Raw genomic sequence first — 17,345 nt, 5'->3', positions numbered from 1 at the left:
GTTTGAGAGAGGGACAGAGAAATCATATAAAATTTGTTTCCACATTCTTTTTATACAAAAACTCCTCTCCTCTTTCTTCCGGGCACTGGTATTGTACATTTAGATGATTCTATCAAGAATTTATCTCATCAAAATAAAATTCAGAAATATTCAAAACAAAATAAGTAATAATAATTTTTTTTTTAATAATTAAAAGAACTAAATCAGGATTCTAACCCGATATGATTACTCAACCGAGAGAATTTAAATATAAAGAAATGTTTTTTTTTTTTTAACTCATAAACATAATAATTCGTTAAAATTTAGTTTAATTTGATCATTATTATTTTATAATATATTAATAAATTAAATTTACAGGCGAATTTAATGTATTCAATAAAGTTTGAATTGGAATTAGAACACAAAATTCTTAACCACCGTTCAGTGTTGTTGGTAACAAGTAATACTAATCTTGATCACATGAAGGAGAGATCTATATATATATACAAGCAAATTATGTAAGTAGATCGGTCAAAAGGGTTCACATATACTTTAATGATAAATATTGGATCCAACATGAACCATCCATAATGGATTATTAATTAATTAATTAACAAGAAAATGCCTAAACTTATGTAAATATACATAGCCGGCTATGCAACGGTGAGTCCTAGAAAATCAGCAGCAGATTTTGCCATCACGTTAGCAAACTCATGAAAACTAATGACACCATCGCCATTTGTATCGGCTTCTCTCATCATATCCGCTAGCTCCCTGTACGTCAAAGGGTGACCCATTTTAGCCATGGACCCGGCGAGCTCAGAGGCGGTGATGTAGCCGTTTCCGTCCCTGTCAAATGACCGGAATACCTCCATGAGTTGCTCCTGGTTAATCAAGACCTGCTCGTTCATATCTGGTAAAATGGCGCTGATAAGCTCGTCGAACTCAACAGATCCGTTTCCATTGGAGTCAATATTAGCCAGGAGGAGATGGAGTTGGTCGCCGGTGGGTTTGATTCCGAGGGATCGGAGCAGAGCGCCGAGCTCGAGCTGGGTGAGGCTGCCATCGGAGTCCATGTCAAAGCGGGTGAAGATGTGTTTGAGTTGGGCGAGCTGGTCGGATTGGATGGCAGCCATAATCATTGATGGGATGCAGAAGAGAAGAGGAGAGAAAGAAGAAAAGGGTTTGATTAATGGATAAATTTTGTGAGATTTCTAAGTATGGGAGAAGGTGGTTAGTTGCAGACGTGAGGTTTTGAGAGAGAGAAATATTTAAAGAAGAAAGCGTGTAAAGAAATATTATTATTTAATTTTGACTTTTCTTGGCTACTTCTTCCACATGGTCACTTGACTTCTAATCATGTCCAATATGCATTAATTAATTAATTAATTAATTATTTTAATCCTTAAGACTTGATTAAATCGTCTGGAATTTGGAATTTGGAATTTTCTACTCTAATTATAGGACGTACTGAAGAGTATATTTATTATGAGTTTGGTGGGAAATTTATTATTTTATTTTTTGAACTTAAAAATAATTGTATATAATAATAATTTTTTAATTTTGAATAGAAACGTATTATTTTCAATTATTTTTATGACATCCAATTAATTTTTGTTAATTTAGTTAAAAATTTATTATAAACCATTTTCTAAAGTAAGTTTGTAATTTCATGTATTAAAATTTAAGTCTCAATCTAGTTTATAGTTGGAAACGAAATAATAATTTATCTATTTTTTATTATTAAAATACTATAAGATTTGTATTGCATTAATTTTAGTGATTTAAAATTACAAAATAATATTTTAAAATTAATACCTACTTTTTATATCTTGTGTTACACATATAATGTAGTATTAAAATTTTTTTAATGAAACAATTAGAATTTTAAATACATAATTTAGAAAATTTTATAATCAAATTTCAATTTCATAATAATTTTTAATGATATAGTATAAATTTTAATTACGTATAAATATAAAACAATTTTAATATGTTTAGGAAATGTTTTAACCATTCTATTTGAATTTGGGTTCAAATATACTTTATATATTCAAATTTTTATTAAGTAATTTATATATTTAAAAAAATTATTTGAGAAATGAGGAAAAAAAAAATTGTTGATGAGAAAATTATTGTGGGTAGTGTGGACTCAAATACATTCTATTAATATTCAAATCTTCACTAAATAATTTATTCAAAATTATTTTAAAAAATAACTGTAAGTATATATATATATAGATGATTAATAATATTCTCAGTTTCTCAATGTTCAGGCAAAAGATTCGCTGTTCAATTTGCAAATGATATAATTTTAATTCTTCAAATTAAAATATAAAAGTTTGAATTACCAGTTTGTATATACAGAGATCAACACATGCAATGTCCAGAGAAATACAGCAGAGCCTGAGACCAACTTTTTTTAAAATAAAAATTCAAAGATTTTTTACTAATTAAATAATACATACACATTCTGTCATAATTTATAATTGAGGATACACAAACATGTAGAGTTCTACTCGAATTCACGATTATGAATCATTCAATTAAAGTTGTGTTGATAAATTTGTATTAGAATGATAATCAATATATTATTAGCTAATTATAGAGGTGACAATTTCATTTAGCTGGTGCTCTAAAACACACAGGTTATATTCATTTTTGGCTATACACATTGATCCTTCCTCACCCCAGAAGCTTCCAAAAGCGAACTTTCCATTTCTGCACAGCTCCTCTAGCACTTTCTCAACTTCCTTCATGCATCCCAAACCATCCATCCCTAGCTCTTCTATTCCAACACTCATGATGTACCCTTTATCCAATTCTACAACTTCTCCTTCATGTCCACCCTTCACACTCACTTTCCTCGAATCCAGAAGCTTTTTCTTCGCATATTTTTTCGTCTTTCGAATGAGTTTTCTGGGCAGTTTGAGCAGAACAAAGACGAGGATTTGCAGGATCAAGCACTGGCAGCAACATGAGACGACAACACAGTCTGCAGCAAGGGTGTTCCAGTCTTCCATTGTTGTGAAAAGATGAAGAGAAGGAGAGAGGTTTTGAGGGTGCATGAAGGAGACCATTTGCTTCTTTAAGGAATAAGTTCCTTCTCCTCTTGAGAAGTATTATCAAGAGTAAAGCAAACAAAATGATGTGCTGCGTAGCTAGATGAAGAAGATAATTTCGTCATGATTGAACAATTTCTGCCACTGCAAAAATAGCTTCCTTGGTTTTGTGGGTTATCAGATATAAATTATAGAATATTGCAAGTCAAGAAAACATAGGATATCTTTCCTTGCTTGCTTGCTTTAACTCTTACCTTTTTTTAAAGGGGATTTTGGAAGATTTCTTAGGTAACTTAGTGCCCCCCAAGTATGTAGCTTGTCTCTCTTAAATAAAGTCTCCTTCTCTTGGACGGTTCAGCTTATTAAGAATGATGCTTGTCTTTCCTGCAAAGAATTTTTGCCATTATATATTGACAGTTTTGGTTTCTGGGGATAAAATTATGAATGAGAGTCTTCTTTTCTTTTGGATTAATTTTGTGTTTTCCATTTCCCGTGAGATCAGAATTTCTGTATTTAGTTACTCACATGAGAGGACTCGAGGTGGAGAGAAGTTACTCTAAATACGTCGATAATCAGATAATTTTTTTAGTACTTGAACAAAATAAAGAGCAAAATTATATATTATAAAATTTAAAGAAAAAACATAATTTTATTTTACTTTTTAAATTATTATATTTAAAATATTTATAAAATTTTAAATCTACTAATAATTTTTTTTTTATTTTATTAAAATTCTAACAATATAAAATTTCCATTCTATTAAAATTTTAATTATATAATATTAACTAATTCTGCTTGGCTAATTACAAGAAGAATTGCACTTGAGCTAAAAAAAAAAAAAGATAAATAAAGAGACTGAGGATTTCAAAAACTGTCCCTAAACCTAATGCTGGTAATTCTTGCAAGAGGCAAAGGTGATATGTCATAGAATAGCTTAGCCACCAGAAGAACTATGACATCCTGTACAGAGCACCAGACCAGTTGAAGAAGACTTCATTGCTTAACATTGATCATGTGCCTCTCTACTATTTGAATCATTTTGTGTAAAAAAATCTGTACTGCAATTTTGACTACCAAATGCCATTCTTCGAAACCATCTAATTTCTGCAGATTGTTGTGCAGAGTTAAACACCTCGCTTTCACCTACTTTCATTCCATTACTTAAATCTTCTGTTGCTAGACTGTCAAACGCTCGCACAACCTGGCAAACACAAGAAGGCTGAGAAATAAAAGATATTCTAACTCCAACCAAGAATTTGTGCAGTACGAAAGATTTAAAAACTTTTTTAGTCAATTGAATAAAAATTATTTGCTAGTCAAATTGAATAGACAATATTTTATACCTGTCCCATCCGTGGCCTTTTAGCCGCTGAATGCCTCACACAGGCTGCTGCCGCCTCAATCATTTGAAACATTTCACTATCAACATAATTGCTTCCGATCCTGGGATCTGTTAAACCCTCAAAGTTTCCAGTATCTAGTGCGTGGCCTAGCAAGGGTCGGGCCTGAAATGCAAGTTGACTCTCTATTAGGTTAAACTTGGATGATTACGATTTGGTAATTGCATATTTTCTATTCTTTCCAACCAGTCCAAGATCAAATATTCTTTATTATATTTTGTCTCTTCCACGTGCCAAGGAAATTTTAACTTAGGATATGCAATGCCTTCACTTTCATTTATCTGAAAAGTTCTCCATCAGTGAATTTACCCATTCAACTAGGCTCTCATCTCCCATAGGTTGGGATGTATCCACAGGCTTCCGTCCAGTAATCAGCTCCAAAAGCACAACTCCAAATGAGAATACATCAGATTTCTCAGTCAATTTGCCACTGTATGCATATTCAGGAGCCATATATCTGAACAATCATCCAGTAGAGGAATTTAGATACAAAAGTTTTCTTAATAAGACTTTATGTTTTGAAAAATTAGAACTTCTAAAACGAGAAAACACCAGCATAAAACATACGCAAGCATCTAAAGATACTAAGTGCCTACCCGAAAGTCCCCATAACACGTGTTGTTACATGTGTATTTGCATCAAGAGCTAATTTGGCGAGCCCAAAGTCAGAAACCTGCAAGTAACAGCAAGAAACTTTTCAAACCATAACCTACACCAGGAAAATTATCTATAAAGGGGCCCCAAGAGCATGTGCATACCCGAGCTTCAAAATTGTTATCTAACAGAATGTTTGATGATTTGATATCTCTGTGAATGATACGAGGATGGCCTGACGTATGCATAATGGCAAAATAACATATGTAAGAATTTTCAGATACTCAGGGGAAATCAGTTGATGAAGACTTCATGTACTTTAACTCATACCAGTCACCAGAGACATTAAACATAGAAGCAACATCAGGTAAAGAAAAGAATGCCTAGTTTTTCAAAGCCTGATCATACACACTATGATTCTAAGAAAAGAGTTTTGGATTGTTCAGGAGATAGTTTATGATTGAGAACTTATCCATAAAGATTGGAAATCCCTGGCAACGAAGAAAAAAGCAATTAAGATACCCTGCCTCCTTCCTTAAAGAGGTTCTAAAGAAAATCCCTTTCAAAACAAGGATGAGGTCAAATTTGCAAGCCTTTCCTTTTCAAAACCTGGATGGTTTAAGAAAGAAATTAATCCATTTGGCTATCCTTATAAAAATAATAATAATAGGTTACGGTCAAACCCAATTAGAAGGGAGAACTTCACAACTCAGTCTCCACTTAGAAAAGCAGCCAAAGTAAGCAGGTAACGGACATGGTAGCATATATTATGAAGAAATATGTCTAAGCCAAGTAAGGCTCAACAATAAGAACACACATGCATTCTGTATGTGGCTTACAGTCTTCATGAAGATAAGCTATTCCACGAGCTGCACCAGCAGCAATTTTAACACGTGTTGACCATTCCAGGACTGGTCTTCCTTCATCTAAAAAGAACAAGAAGAAAAAAAGTCAGTATGCCATCATCATCAGCCAATCCTCCAAAGTCATGTAGTAGCTTACCGTGAAGATGGTAATAAAGATTATTGTTGGGGACATAGTCATATACAAGCAATCTTCGGCTATCAGAAATGCAATAACCCACAAGTGAAACCAAATAGCGATGGTGTATGCGACTAATAATCTCAACCTCAGCTTTGAACTCTCGTTCACCTTGCTCTCCACCAGTTTTTAGCTGCTTCACAGCCACTTCTCTCCCATCTGGTAAGAGCCCTTTATACACATAACCAAATCCACCTTCACCCAGAAGATTCTGAGTTGAAAAACCATTTGTGGCCTCGAGAAGTTCTTCATACGTAAACCAGGACCTTGAATTGCCCAATCCACCTGGCTCAGGTGGGGAATATACAACAGATCCACTGCCAGACCCACTTCCTACAAGGGGAGCTGAAGATTGCATTTGCGTCTTCAAAAAGGATGAATCTGGTCAAAAGATGCAAATATTAATCACTCAAACAAATGGCCCCAATTCCAAAAAAAATATTTTCATGCTGACTACAGATTATTGTTTAAGAATATAAAACAAAATATCACATATTCGCAATGACTAATCTACTGCCCCAAGAATAGGACTCAACAGATTTCAAGCTTCCTTTCTTATTTTTTCTTTTTTAGTTATTAACTTGAGACGTTCGATCTAAAAGCTAGCTCTCCTCCAATTTACAATTCTCAAAATGCTTCATGTCCTGATGATATCAAACCATAGTCACATTCATGAAATGTCTTTATCCAACTGCCCAGCTATACCTAACATTGGAAAACTTGAGCACATCTAAAAACTGTGCCAAAATAAAGCAAGAAATCGAATATAAAGATGTTAAACACCAACTGCTTCCTTGACTGGAGCCCAAACCAGTTAAAGGAAAATGACATGCAATAAAATGCTAAAGAGATAAGGCTTTACAAAGCTTACCTGATCCCGGCGAAGAGCCCATGGGTGAGGGCATAACATAACCACCATTCATCCCAGCAACATCTTTCCTTCGCTTTCTCAAGCACCAAACAGCCAACCCGACTAGACCAAGCACTAAGAGCCCCACAGCAACCCCAATAGCCGCCACACCTCCTGGACCAATGGCAGTACTACCAGAAGAACGCGAACTCTCTGGTGCATTAGGACTAGAGCCATTTGTGGGCCCATTATCTGAAGGTGGGACTGGATTTTGGGAAGGAGGTGGTGACAATTTTATTAAGGGAGGTGGAGGTGATAACGTAGGAGTAGACTTCGAAGGTGAAGGTGGGGGGTGAGAAGCAGGTGGAGAAGTAGCAATAGGAGGTTGGGGTGCATTATCAGGAGGCTTGGATGCTGGTGGTGGAGGTGAATTTTCAGGAGGATCTGATGCCGGTGGTGGAGGTGAATTCAACGGTGGAGGTGAATCTTGAGGAGGAATAGATGCAGGTGGTGGAGGTGAAGTTTCTGGCGGTTGTGATGATGATGGTGGTGGTGGTGAAGGTGGACTTCTAGGGGGGTTTGATGGCGGTGGTGGAGGCGAATTAGCTGGTGGATTGGATGTTGGTGGAGGTGGTGAAGTTGATGAATTAGATGGTGGTGGTGATGATAATGTTGGTGGTGGTGGAGAATTGGATGTTGGTGGTTGACTAGCATCAGGTGATGGTGGAGGTGGTGCTGTAGGTGGAACAGATTGAGGAGGATGGGGTGAAGATGAAGGTACAGAAGGAGGTGGTGATGGCACAGATGGTGGTGTGGCTGGAGGAGGAGACAAGGGACCTGGTGGAGGTGGGGATGAAGTTGAAGAGCTTGGCGGTTCTGTTTGATTTGCATCAGGCTGGGAAGGTGGAGGGGAAGGAGATGAAGATTGGGGTGGCGGTGACATGGTACCAGAGGGTGGTGATGAAGTGATCGGCGGAGTTGGTGGCCCCCCGGAGGGAGTTGAATTTGGAGGTGGAGAGGTGGTTGCCATAATTTAAAGCAAATCTAGTGATTATTTGTTCACTATCTATGTAACAAAATCTATGTGCTTTCATGAAATTTGGCAGTGGAAAAACCAAAAAATTCAATCACCAATTCACCATTGTCGAATCTCGATCACATACAAATGTCGAAACAGTAACAACAAAATACTACTCAGCCACCAAACTTTACCAAACAAACACAGTAACTTGAAGATACAGCAACCTTCTCGGTAACAAGCGAGGATCAGCCAATCACTCTGTTCATATACAGCAAATCCCCAGATCGCCACTCAGGTTTTGATCATAAAACAGATGATCAAGGCATGATTTTAGCCAAACCCAGATCAAAAAGCACCTTTATAGCTAAACCCAAATCACCAGAACTTCTAAAAATAGCAAAACTCATGTAGACTACCAGTACTAGAGCCAAAATCTGGATCACCAGAAAGTTTTCGGCAAAAGAGTAATCACTCGAGTTGCGGAAGTCGGAAAGCAGAGAGTCGGATGAATAAGCTGATTGCAATAATAGAAAGTGGGAAATTTTTGAAGCAGTCGATCACGCTCCAAAATCTTCAGTACCGAATGTAGAAAGACCAAAGAATCCAGAAGCTAAAATCTCAAAAACCTTACCTTTTGCGCAAAAATTCAAGTTGTTCATGGATTGCAAATGTTTCAAGGGATTTAATCTTCGAGACTTTCGAAAAGCCGAAGCAAATTTGGATGAATGTCTCTTGTTTTCTCAGAGGAGAAGCTCAGCGTAGGAACACACGGATTGTGGGGTCACAAATCAGAAGCCATACTGATAGAGACCTCTAAAAAATAATTACAATAGATTTGATTTCTCTCCTTTTTTCTTTTTTCTTTTGTTTTTTTCTAATAAAATAAATTAATTTAAAATAATCAGAACATCATGGTCCTAATATTCGGAGAAAGCGTGTAGTTTTTTTTTTAAAATTAAATATTTAATTTAAAATCTTAATTAATTAATAGAAAAGTTTATCATAAAAACAAAATAATTCTAATTCAGCTCTCCAATTAAATATTAACAAGTGGACCCTTTCGTTTTATTTTACAATAAATGCCGAAAAGAAAAAGCATTTAATACGTAATTAAAAAAAGATTAAATACTGGGATTAACTGCTGCCATTTGTATGAACTTTTGGACTTTTTCTCTTGGAGCCCTAAGTTTGACTGAATATTTTAAAGGCATACTACCAATCAGCTTAGTTCTCATCATTTTGATCTTGATTTTTGTTCATATATATATATATAAAACTCGTGATAAATCTTGATTAATTGTTGACTTATATAACATAGTAATTTATATCATAATTTATTGAGTGTAAAGTTTTTACAAGTTATAGTTGATTGTTGGGTTTATATTCAAAGACGAACACGAACAAGAAACCAGCCTTCTCCCCTCTCTCTCTCTGATTATTTAAATAGTGGCATTAATAACATTCATTTGGAACATTAAATTTTAATAATATATTGCATATTCTCAAAACCTTTATATATATTAAATGAAAATAATCATGGATAACATCAACGGAAGGAATACCATATTATTATGCATATACATAGATGGTGAAGTTAATACAGTACACGTATGTTATGATGATTTCAAAGAATTAAAATTATAAAAAGTGGGTGTGCCAGAGAATGCAGAATAAATACAGTAGGCATCTTTAGGTTTGAGAGTTTAAAGTATGCAAGTGTAGTAATGACTTTAAGAAATAAGGAAATATCATATGTTTATAATCAATTAAATTTCTTTTAGATTGAAGCATTAGTATTCTTATTGTCTTCTATAAATAAATTCAGATATAATGCACTGTAATGAACAGACATATTAAGCTTTACATTTTTTTTTTTTTTTTTAATTTAAGAAAGAAAAATTAAGTTTTAATTTTGTTATAAGATATAAAAAAATAAATAAATAAATTTGAATATAAGGAATCATGTGTGTTTTATGAGTAGGAAATGACAACAAGTACTTTAGCGGGTGGTGGGGCACTTATGTTACAAATTATTGACAAAATTTAGGGCAACCCGTGGAATCAAAACATAATAAAGAGTAGAATGATGACATTGACTTGAGGCAATATTTCATCATCATCATCATCACCATGTGTGTTTTGCAAAATACGACGACTCTTAAACCCTTCAAACTTTATTGCCTTTTTTGCTTAGATTTTAATAGCGTGCATGAAAATTATAATAATCAAATAGGCTTGTCGGTGGAGTTTTATGCCTTTAATTTTTGGGTTTATAAAGAAACGTTAATGCAATTAAATCTATTCTCAGGTAAAATATATTCGTAACTTTTAATTCCATAAAATCCCGTAGGAAGGGAGTAATACAGTAAGTGAAACAAGTTTTGCATATGTTTTGACCCATGGAGAGAGGTTCGTTGCCAAAGTTGAAAGGTTGAAGAAGATGCAAATTATTGATGGATACAGCCATACATTTTAAGTGCTAGATTTCTGAGTCCATGTCCGTTTTTAGCGCCCACCAGTCAGTCAACCTCCTCTACATTCTCAATTGTACAAAATACGACCGCCTCTATTTTTTTTATCCTTTGTTTTTGTTTGGTTCAAGGGTTTAGTTAGGTAGGAGAGAATCATCAATCATCAGTTCAACATTCAGCATCTCACACCGACCTCCTACTAAGATTTGTGTAAGATTTAAGGTACGTTGATTTCAAACCACAAGAGTTTAATTCATTCGTATACTTCATTTCATATAAATTTAACGAACAATATCAAGTGGGGTGATCTAGTCTGGACTAAAGAATTTTCTATGAATTCAGTCTTCCTATCATTCATTTCTCGACTACTCAAATTCACCGGCACAGACTCCCCAATTATCATTGCAGTCAATTCTGAACAATAAGACCAATCACAGGAGGGCTCCGACCCGATGTTGTTCAGTTTTAATCAATCATGATGGGAGGATGGTGTACAAATTCAAGTTGTAACTTCAACCAAAACCAAATCAAATGATTCAGTTTGTTTATTTATGAACATAAAATAAATAGAAGTAAGCTTGGCTCTTTTACTATTGTGGTACCAGATTTTCCAGCAACAATTACTATCAGGGGAAAAAGGGGTAAGAACAAAAGTGAATATGTACATAATAATCAGGGCAACGAAAATGTAAGAAAAGGAGCAGAAATTCAAGAGGGAGTCAGATAATCAAGTGCAGAACATCAATGACAATAAGCATAATAAAACTGAAACTCCATCAGACTCACCTTTAGTTTCAAGTGACAAGCTAACAAATGAGCATTCGCAAGCGCCCACAAAATTAGTAGCAGACAGCTTAAATAAGAGGAGAAGAGCTAGAACTTCAAGCATCTTAAAACGTAGAAAAGAAACTAGCGTACCAATTTCTGAAAGAAGGCTGGATTACCTGTATGACTGAAACGTATCTCCACTCTCTCAACTGGTGGACTACATACCAGTCCAGCTAAGCCCTAATGGGAGCAAACAAGTTGATATTCAGAAGATGATAAATAATATGTGGTTATATTGATTCTGTTCCAACAGAAGAGTGGGGAACTCGGAGTGAATAGTTAGAATTCATTTGTTCCGGACATACTGTAAGTCTTATCATCTGTCACCTCATAATCCAATACCTGAAAATATAACCCACTTTCATATATATATGTGTGTATATTATATATACACACACACAAAGAAAGAAAACGGCTTTCTGTTGTCAAATATATATTTAAGAAACAAGCTTATTACTTGCCATATTCAAAACTGCAATCAACTACAGGTGAAATCTGATGTTGGTAACCTGGGCAAGGCAGAATATATTAATCTGAATTACAAAGGTCCAGACAGTTGAGTTAGGAAGTTCATAAGACCTTTACATATAACAATGGCCTCATTCCAAAATTTCTGAGAGCTTCATCTGAGAAATGCTAATATCACACAACCTAATCTAACCTGCATAAATTTCCAGGTTTGACAGAGCTTTATTCCTACAGTCTGAATGATCTCTTTCCACTGTTTCCCAATTCAGCTTTATTCAGGTTTTCTCCTTGAGAAACAAGAAAGATAATGAAGGCGGCAAAATATCAGTATGAAATGCCATCCCACAAAACTTCCTATTAAAAAAAAAGGTATCTTTGCAGTAAGAGAAAGATCAAGACTGGAGCTCCATCAGTAGATCTTTTATGCTTGTTTTGCTAATCGTGAATTTCTTCTTGAATTGATCTCATCTGCCCAACTTTTTCCAATATCAGTTTGAAACTTTCCTGAAATTAATGGGCAAATAGACTTGAGTACTGGACAGGAGTTATAAATGACAGAAATCAACAGTATCAGTTCTTCCATGCTTGCATTAAGGAAAAAAAAATAGCTGACTCTACCTGCTGTTGAAAGGAAAAACTCATCAAGTACTTTTCCATGTTCTGCCACAACATTAAAATTTCAAAGGAGAAGGTTAAAATAGCTCACAAGCATTATAAACAGGAACTAGCATTAGGAAAAGAAATTACCCATTTCATACTCCAGTGCTTGCAGAATCATTTCAATCTGATTCATCGACAAGCATAATCCTCAGTTAAAATAAGGGAAAAGAAAACATGAAGGATCCATTTGGCACACGAAGATATGTTCCTTCTTCTCTCTTTAAATTCACTTAAAGACATTTTCCATTTTCTATTTCTTAAATTCACATGTTTATACATAAAACCAATGTGTTCTTTTTGAAATAAAAGTGATATCTTTAGAAATGATAGAGAAAACAGAGAATGCATATTAGAAAATAATAAAAAAGTAATATTTGACATCTTTAAAAAATGATTTTCATTTAAACTTGAATAATAAACAAATACCTAAACATATATCAATTAGGAAATAAAGCTAGATGTTTTCACATACTAAAGAAAGCCCTATATTTTTTTATGCATTTTCTCACCTAAAACACCAAACATTCATCCCTCAGTAGATTACCATTTGTAATCCCTCACTTAGAAGATCAAAGGAATTAGACGCAGAAAGCTGTCACAAATAAAGTAATGTTGAATCATGGTTTTCTTTATCAGTGTGTTTGGAGCACTCTATCAAAGAGAGAGAACATGCTCAGAACTCATGCTATTATCTTCTGCTAGAAAATAAATGTGTTGGAGCATGCTACATATAAATCTGCATTTATGAGTTCACCAAAAAAATTCTGCATATATGAGTTCACCAAAAAAATTCAGCATATATGAACAAACATGTTCTATTTAGCTAAGCTTGCCCAAAGATGAAAAGTCACATTTGGAAAGGCATTAACAGCAAATTAAGTCAAATATTCTAAATGGGGAATATTTGTCCAAGCCAGAAAAGAATTTCAAAAAATAAATTCGAGCTACATACTTTATCAAAATCTTTCACAAGATTAGCTTCTATAGAAGCATTATTTTCATATTCTGCCCAAAGTTCTTTGATCTCTTCAGCTGCACAAAACAAACCACCATTACAATTTGAAACCAAATATTAATAAATCCGGAACTTCCAAAGACAAAAATCAGCTATTAAATACCCCTCCTTCCTCCACCAAGAACTGCACACATTTCATTCAAAGCTGCTTGTTCTCGTCTGCTCTTTTCTTCCTTGGGCACACCATCAGATGGTGTTATATCTCCAACAATAGCTATCAAAGTCCAAATCCAAGCTCGAAGTTAGTCTTAATATAAACACCAAGTGTATATATATAAACCCAGAGAGACAAGTCAAACTTGAAAAGAAACAATCCACTATCCATACTAGAAAATTTTCTGAATGAATGATTCCCGGAATTCAATGAAGATTTGAATAAAGCAGGCACAGTTCCTCCTTAACTGTTAGAAACTAGATCTTAGAAGTGAGGAAGAAACTATAGATATTAGATAAGGATTTGCCACTTGGTCCATTTGTAACGTGGTTACCCAAATTCCATCTTAAATTCTAGCATTAAATCGTACTCGCATTCCTAAAATCTCATTTTCAATCTGGCAATGCTAGTCAAGCTTGATTACTTTTTCAACTATGCTAAAACAAATAAAAGTGAATCTGATTGATTATTCTGTTAATTGTAAATTCATTTAACCAATTAAAGAACTGAAAGTGGGAAGATACAACAAGATGAGGCTATGACCCATGTAGCATGAAATGGATCGAAAAGGCTCATAAAAAACCGAAACAAAGTTGATATAAACAGTAGTGTTGCTGCCATTTCCACCTTGTAAGATTACAAACTCATAAAATATCGCTAAGATAGCTAAAAAATCAAAAGGGAGTTGGAAGTACCTTCTGCAATATCATGCACAATTGCTATCTTGATACACCTGTTTAAATACAGACGGCACAAAATTTCAAATCCTTATATACCAGCCAAAAAACAAAGCAAAAAGAAAAAAGAACAAGTCCACCATAAGCCAGTAGAATTAACAGAGTAAATCCACTATAAGGTTGAAATATCAGCATGGACTGCTATTAGGAGAAAAATGGCATCATAGATGTCAGAAGGGTCATATAAGTTACTACTCACCAGGCACTTGACAGACTCAACGTCAACTAACTTCATCCAATGAAGCGGAAGACAAAAGAGGATCCCATGACAAATTATTTCACCAATTGTTGCAAAAGAAAAAGAGTCAAAGAACAAAAATGAATATTTTCTGAAAGTTATACTCTTCATCAGTTGTTTAGCACAAATGCCAACACTGGCAAGAAACCATTTTTTCTTGTTGCTTTGCTCTCTGAAGTTGTATACTTATAGTTCATCCTAACTGTACCAGTTTTTACTCTCTGAACTTGTACGCTTGTAGTTCATCCCAATTGTGCCAATTTTTGCATTTCTGTTTCACATGCCTAATATTCTCTGTCACTTAAAAGTTCAACCCAGTAAATGAAAATTTAAAATAATCATATCTACTGCTCCCCAACTTTATGCTCAAAAAGCAAATAATTAAATCCGTGAGAAATAAAAAATTTCCCTATAAATAGTAACCCTAGAAATTTATAACATCTCTAATGCTTTTACAATGCTGCATATTTAATCTTTGGACAGTTTGCATGTTGTTTCCTTCATGTTCTACTCTTAATCCTGAAATTGGCATGAACTAACAGTTTTTCTACTCTTAGTCCTGAAACTGGCATTAACTAAATTTTTATCCCAGCCCCATCGCCTTCCTCAAAGCATAAATCTCATATTTCACATTGTGCGCTCACCTCTAACAAATATAAGATTCTTAATTTTTCATGCCTAATTTCCTCATTTTCTAACTAAATGTTTTGAGCTTATACAAAATTTCTAATTTTGTAAAATGTTAATTTTTAATAGATGCTACAGTAACTTAAATCAGTAAAACTGATGTTGTCATTGCTGGGGCAACATTGCAATGTTTTTCACAGCTTCTACTTGTTTTTAAGCAATAAACTTGTAATCACAGATTAGCGCAAGCCACTAACATCTTTAGACAACTCGTTGCTGTGGCAAAACATCGCCAAGTTGCTGAAGAAGTTACCTAAGTGCATCCAATGAATAGCTATAAGGATAGATAAGCAAAGTAGTCCACTGCATTTTCAAAACCAAAATCCATATTTTAAGAGTGCTACAGATTCTGGCAGGCTGACATGCATATTTCAGAAAAAATATCACATGAAATAAAATGGACGTACGTTTCAATGACTAATAAACATAAAAACAATGAGTTTGTTGTATAACAGACCTCCAGCTTGAGCTCTGAAAGTAAAAATGCCGAAAAGTGTTCGAAAATAATGTGGACATAATTCACAGTTATTCATCCAGTCATGAAGTATAACATATGGTAGACAACTGTTATAAGAGTTCAAGAATAAAGAGTGCAAGCCTTTTGCATGATATGAGAAAAGGTCGACCTTTCTCTGTTAACACCAGGAAGGTCACCGGCAATCAATCCCATCAAAGCCATGCGGTACATATGGTCAGCAATGGATTCTGGACCCTTTATCCCATGATTGAGCCATCCCTTCCTTTTCGTGGTCTTCAATAGATATAGAAGAAAAAAATTAATGATGTTACCAACCATTAGGCCATTTCTTTAACTACATACAAGAAGAGTAAATTCCCCAATTTTTTTACAGACGCTCAATTCAAAATTCCTTCAAAAAATAAGCCGGAGAAAAGAAGCAGCAAATGATCCCTTAATTTTTTTTATTCGTTGTTCGAATTAATGGAAGCAATTAGTCGTGCAAACAAAGTATCAGTGCAAGTGCTTTGCGTCAATTAGCTAAATTTTTTTTCCAAAAACAAAAAGTTTAATATATACACCAAATCTCCGTTTGGTATCGAAGAAACAACGCTCAGCTTATAATTTCAATTCTTAACCAGAGAGCACGCGCATTTAACTCACCGTTTGAAACCTACTTTCACGCGAATGAAGCTAATTTACTTGGACACGATAATCCATCGTACATTTCAATCTTCAGCGAGCATCAATAAAATTATTTAAAAAAATCATTTGCGTTCTTCATCCAAGTTATTTCGGGTATCAAGCTGAAAATCGATAACGTGAGAAAATCGATGGCACTTTCGTTTCGTACCTTGAGTCGATGGCACAATGTGAGAAAATCGATAACCGCGGAAGAAGAGGAGCCGGAAGATCCCATCGGAGCATCGCGATCGGCCAATTTCGCAGCTTTACTGGTAAGGGATTCGTCTGAAACAGGTTTCTGACACCGCATTACGACGATCCTCGGTTTCGGCGATTCTCCGTAGAAAAAGGTTTTCGAAGCAGCCGTATGGAAGATAGCGAGAGGGGAACGGCGGAGTAGCGTTCGATTCAGAGGAGGCGCGTAATGTATCGATGGATTAACTGCCATTGTTTCGCAGATTGAAATGCACTTCTTATATTCAAATTGATTTCGGTTTCTACTTACACAACCTGCTATATTTTTGCTTTCAGGAAACTATTTCTGTTTTTTTTTTTTCCCGAGAAAAACGACTTCTGCCCGTTTCGATTTCATTTTCATTTTCTCGGTTTATTCAGTTTCTTATGGGCATTTTCAGGTCGTTTGACCAAGATTGGCCCAGACTTTTGGCACGTGATCTATTACTATTATTATTATTATTTTTTTTTAAAAAAAGTGATTTTAAAAATTTGATGTTAACAGCTTTTTTTTTTTTTTTTTTTTGAATAAAAAAATTAGGATAGTATACAGGGATGTTAAAAAAATAAGTTACCAGCTAAAACCATTCATGACTGTTGCAGGTTTAAACCGAAATCTGAGTTAAATAAAAAAGGATCGAAGTTAGTTTTTTTTAAACTAACCAACTAGAGTGGAGTATTCGTATTAGTATTGAAGATTCCTTTATAGTTTTATATATTTTTATTAATTTTTTAAAATTTATATTTAATTTATAATTGTTTAAA

General features: G+C 34.5%; 4 protein-coding genes and 1 long non-coding RNA gene across 6 annotated transcripts; 1 reads left to right on the top strand and 4 right to left on the bottom strand.

The window, feature by feature from the left end:
- Nucleotides 1–502: 502 nt before the first annotated feature.
- Nucleotides 503–1,247, bottom strand: LOC110824160 (Calcium-binding EF-hand family protein). Its single transcript, XM_022054719.2, has one exon. The coding sequence runs from the start codon at nucleotides 1,119–1,121 to the stop codon at nucleotides 633–635; it is 489 nt and encodes a 162-aa protein (XP_021910411.1). The 5' UTR covers nucleotides 1,122–1,247; the 3' UTR covers nucleotides 503–632.
- Nucleotides 1,248–2,382: 1,135 nt separating this feature from the next.
- LOC110824237 (uncharacterized) lies at nucleotides 2,383–3,688 on the bottom strand. Its single transcript, XM_022054813.2, has one exon. It carries the CDS (start codon nucleotides 3,057–3,059, stop codon nucleotides 2,574–2,576), a length of 486 nt encoding a protein of 161 aa, XP_021910505.1. The 5' UTR covers nucleotides 3,060–3,688; the 3' UTR covers nucleotides 2,383–2,573.
- Nucleotides 3,689–3,795: 107 nt separating this feature from the next.
- On the bottom strand, nucleotides 3,796–8,749 carry LOC110824106 (proline-rich receptor-like protein kinase PERK9). The gene is made up of 8 exons (XM_088213040.1): nucleotides 6,948–8,749; nucleotides 6,038–6,457; nucleotides 5,875–5,961; nucleotides 5,200–5,270; nucleotides 5,038–5,114; nucleotides 4,751–4,898; nucleotides 4,385–4,546; nucleotides 3,796–4,242 (listed from the first exon to the last, which is right to left on the bottom strand). Exons 1-8 carry the CDS (start codon nucleotides 7,954–7,956, stop codon nucleotides 4,042–4,044), a joined length of 2,175 nt encoding a protein of 724 aa, XP_088069166.1. The 5' UTR covers nucleotides 7,957–8,749; the 3' UTR covers nucleotides 3,796–4,041.
- A 1,756-nt stretch (nucleotides 8,750–10,505) lies between these two features.
- On the top strand, nucleotides 10,506–10,966 carry LOC148268718 (uncharacterized). The gene is made up of 2 exons (XR_015816915.1): nucleotides 10,506–10,640; nucleotides 10,761–10,966. It is a non-coding gene; the product is annotated as an uncharacterized LOC148268718 (long non-coding RNA).
- Nucleotides 10,967–11,742: 776 nt separating this feature from the next.
- LOC110824269 (Metal-dependent phosphohydrolase) lies at nucleotides 11,743–16,938 on the bottom strand. 2 transcript variants are annotated; one of them, XM_022054849.2, is made up of 8 exons: nucleotides 16,516–16,938; nucleotides 15,832–15,956; nucleotides 14,239–14,276; nucleotides 13,493–13,603; nucleotides 13,327–13,406; nucleotides 12,462–12,498; nucleotides 12,333–12,374; nucleotides 11,743–12,218 (listed from the first exon to the last, which is right to left on the bottom strand). In XM_022054849.2, the coding sequence occupies exons 1-8, from the start codon at nucleotides 16,792–16,794 to the stop codon at nucleotides 12,136–12,138; spliced, it is 795 nt and encodes a 264-aa protein (XP_021910541.1). In that variant the 5' UTR covers nucleotides 16,795–16,938; the 3' UTR covers nucleotides 11,743–12,135. The 2 variants fall into 2 exon arrangements, with proteins under 2 accessions (XP_021910541.1, XP_021910542.1); XM_022054850.2 differs by lacking the exon at nucleotides 12,462–12,498.
- Between the last annotated feature and the right edge of the window lie 407 nt (nucleotides 16,939–17,345).

The sequence above is a fragment of the Carica papaya genome, chromosome 2 (assembly GCF_054855325.1).
Source record: "Carica papaya isolate Zhongbai chromosome 2, ASM5485532v1, whole genome shotgun sequence".
NCBI lineage: Eukaryota > Viridiplantae > Streptophyta > Magnoliopsida > Brassicales > Caricaceae > Carica > Carica papaya.
This window is presented reverse-complemented; position numbering and strand designations above follow the sequence as displayed.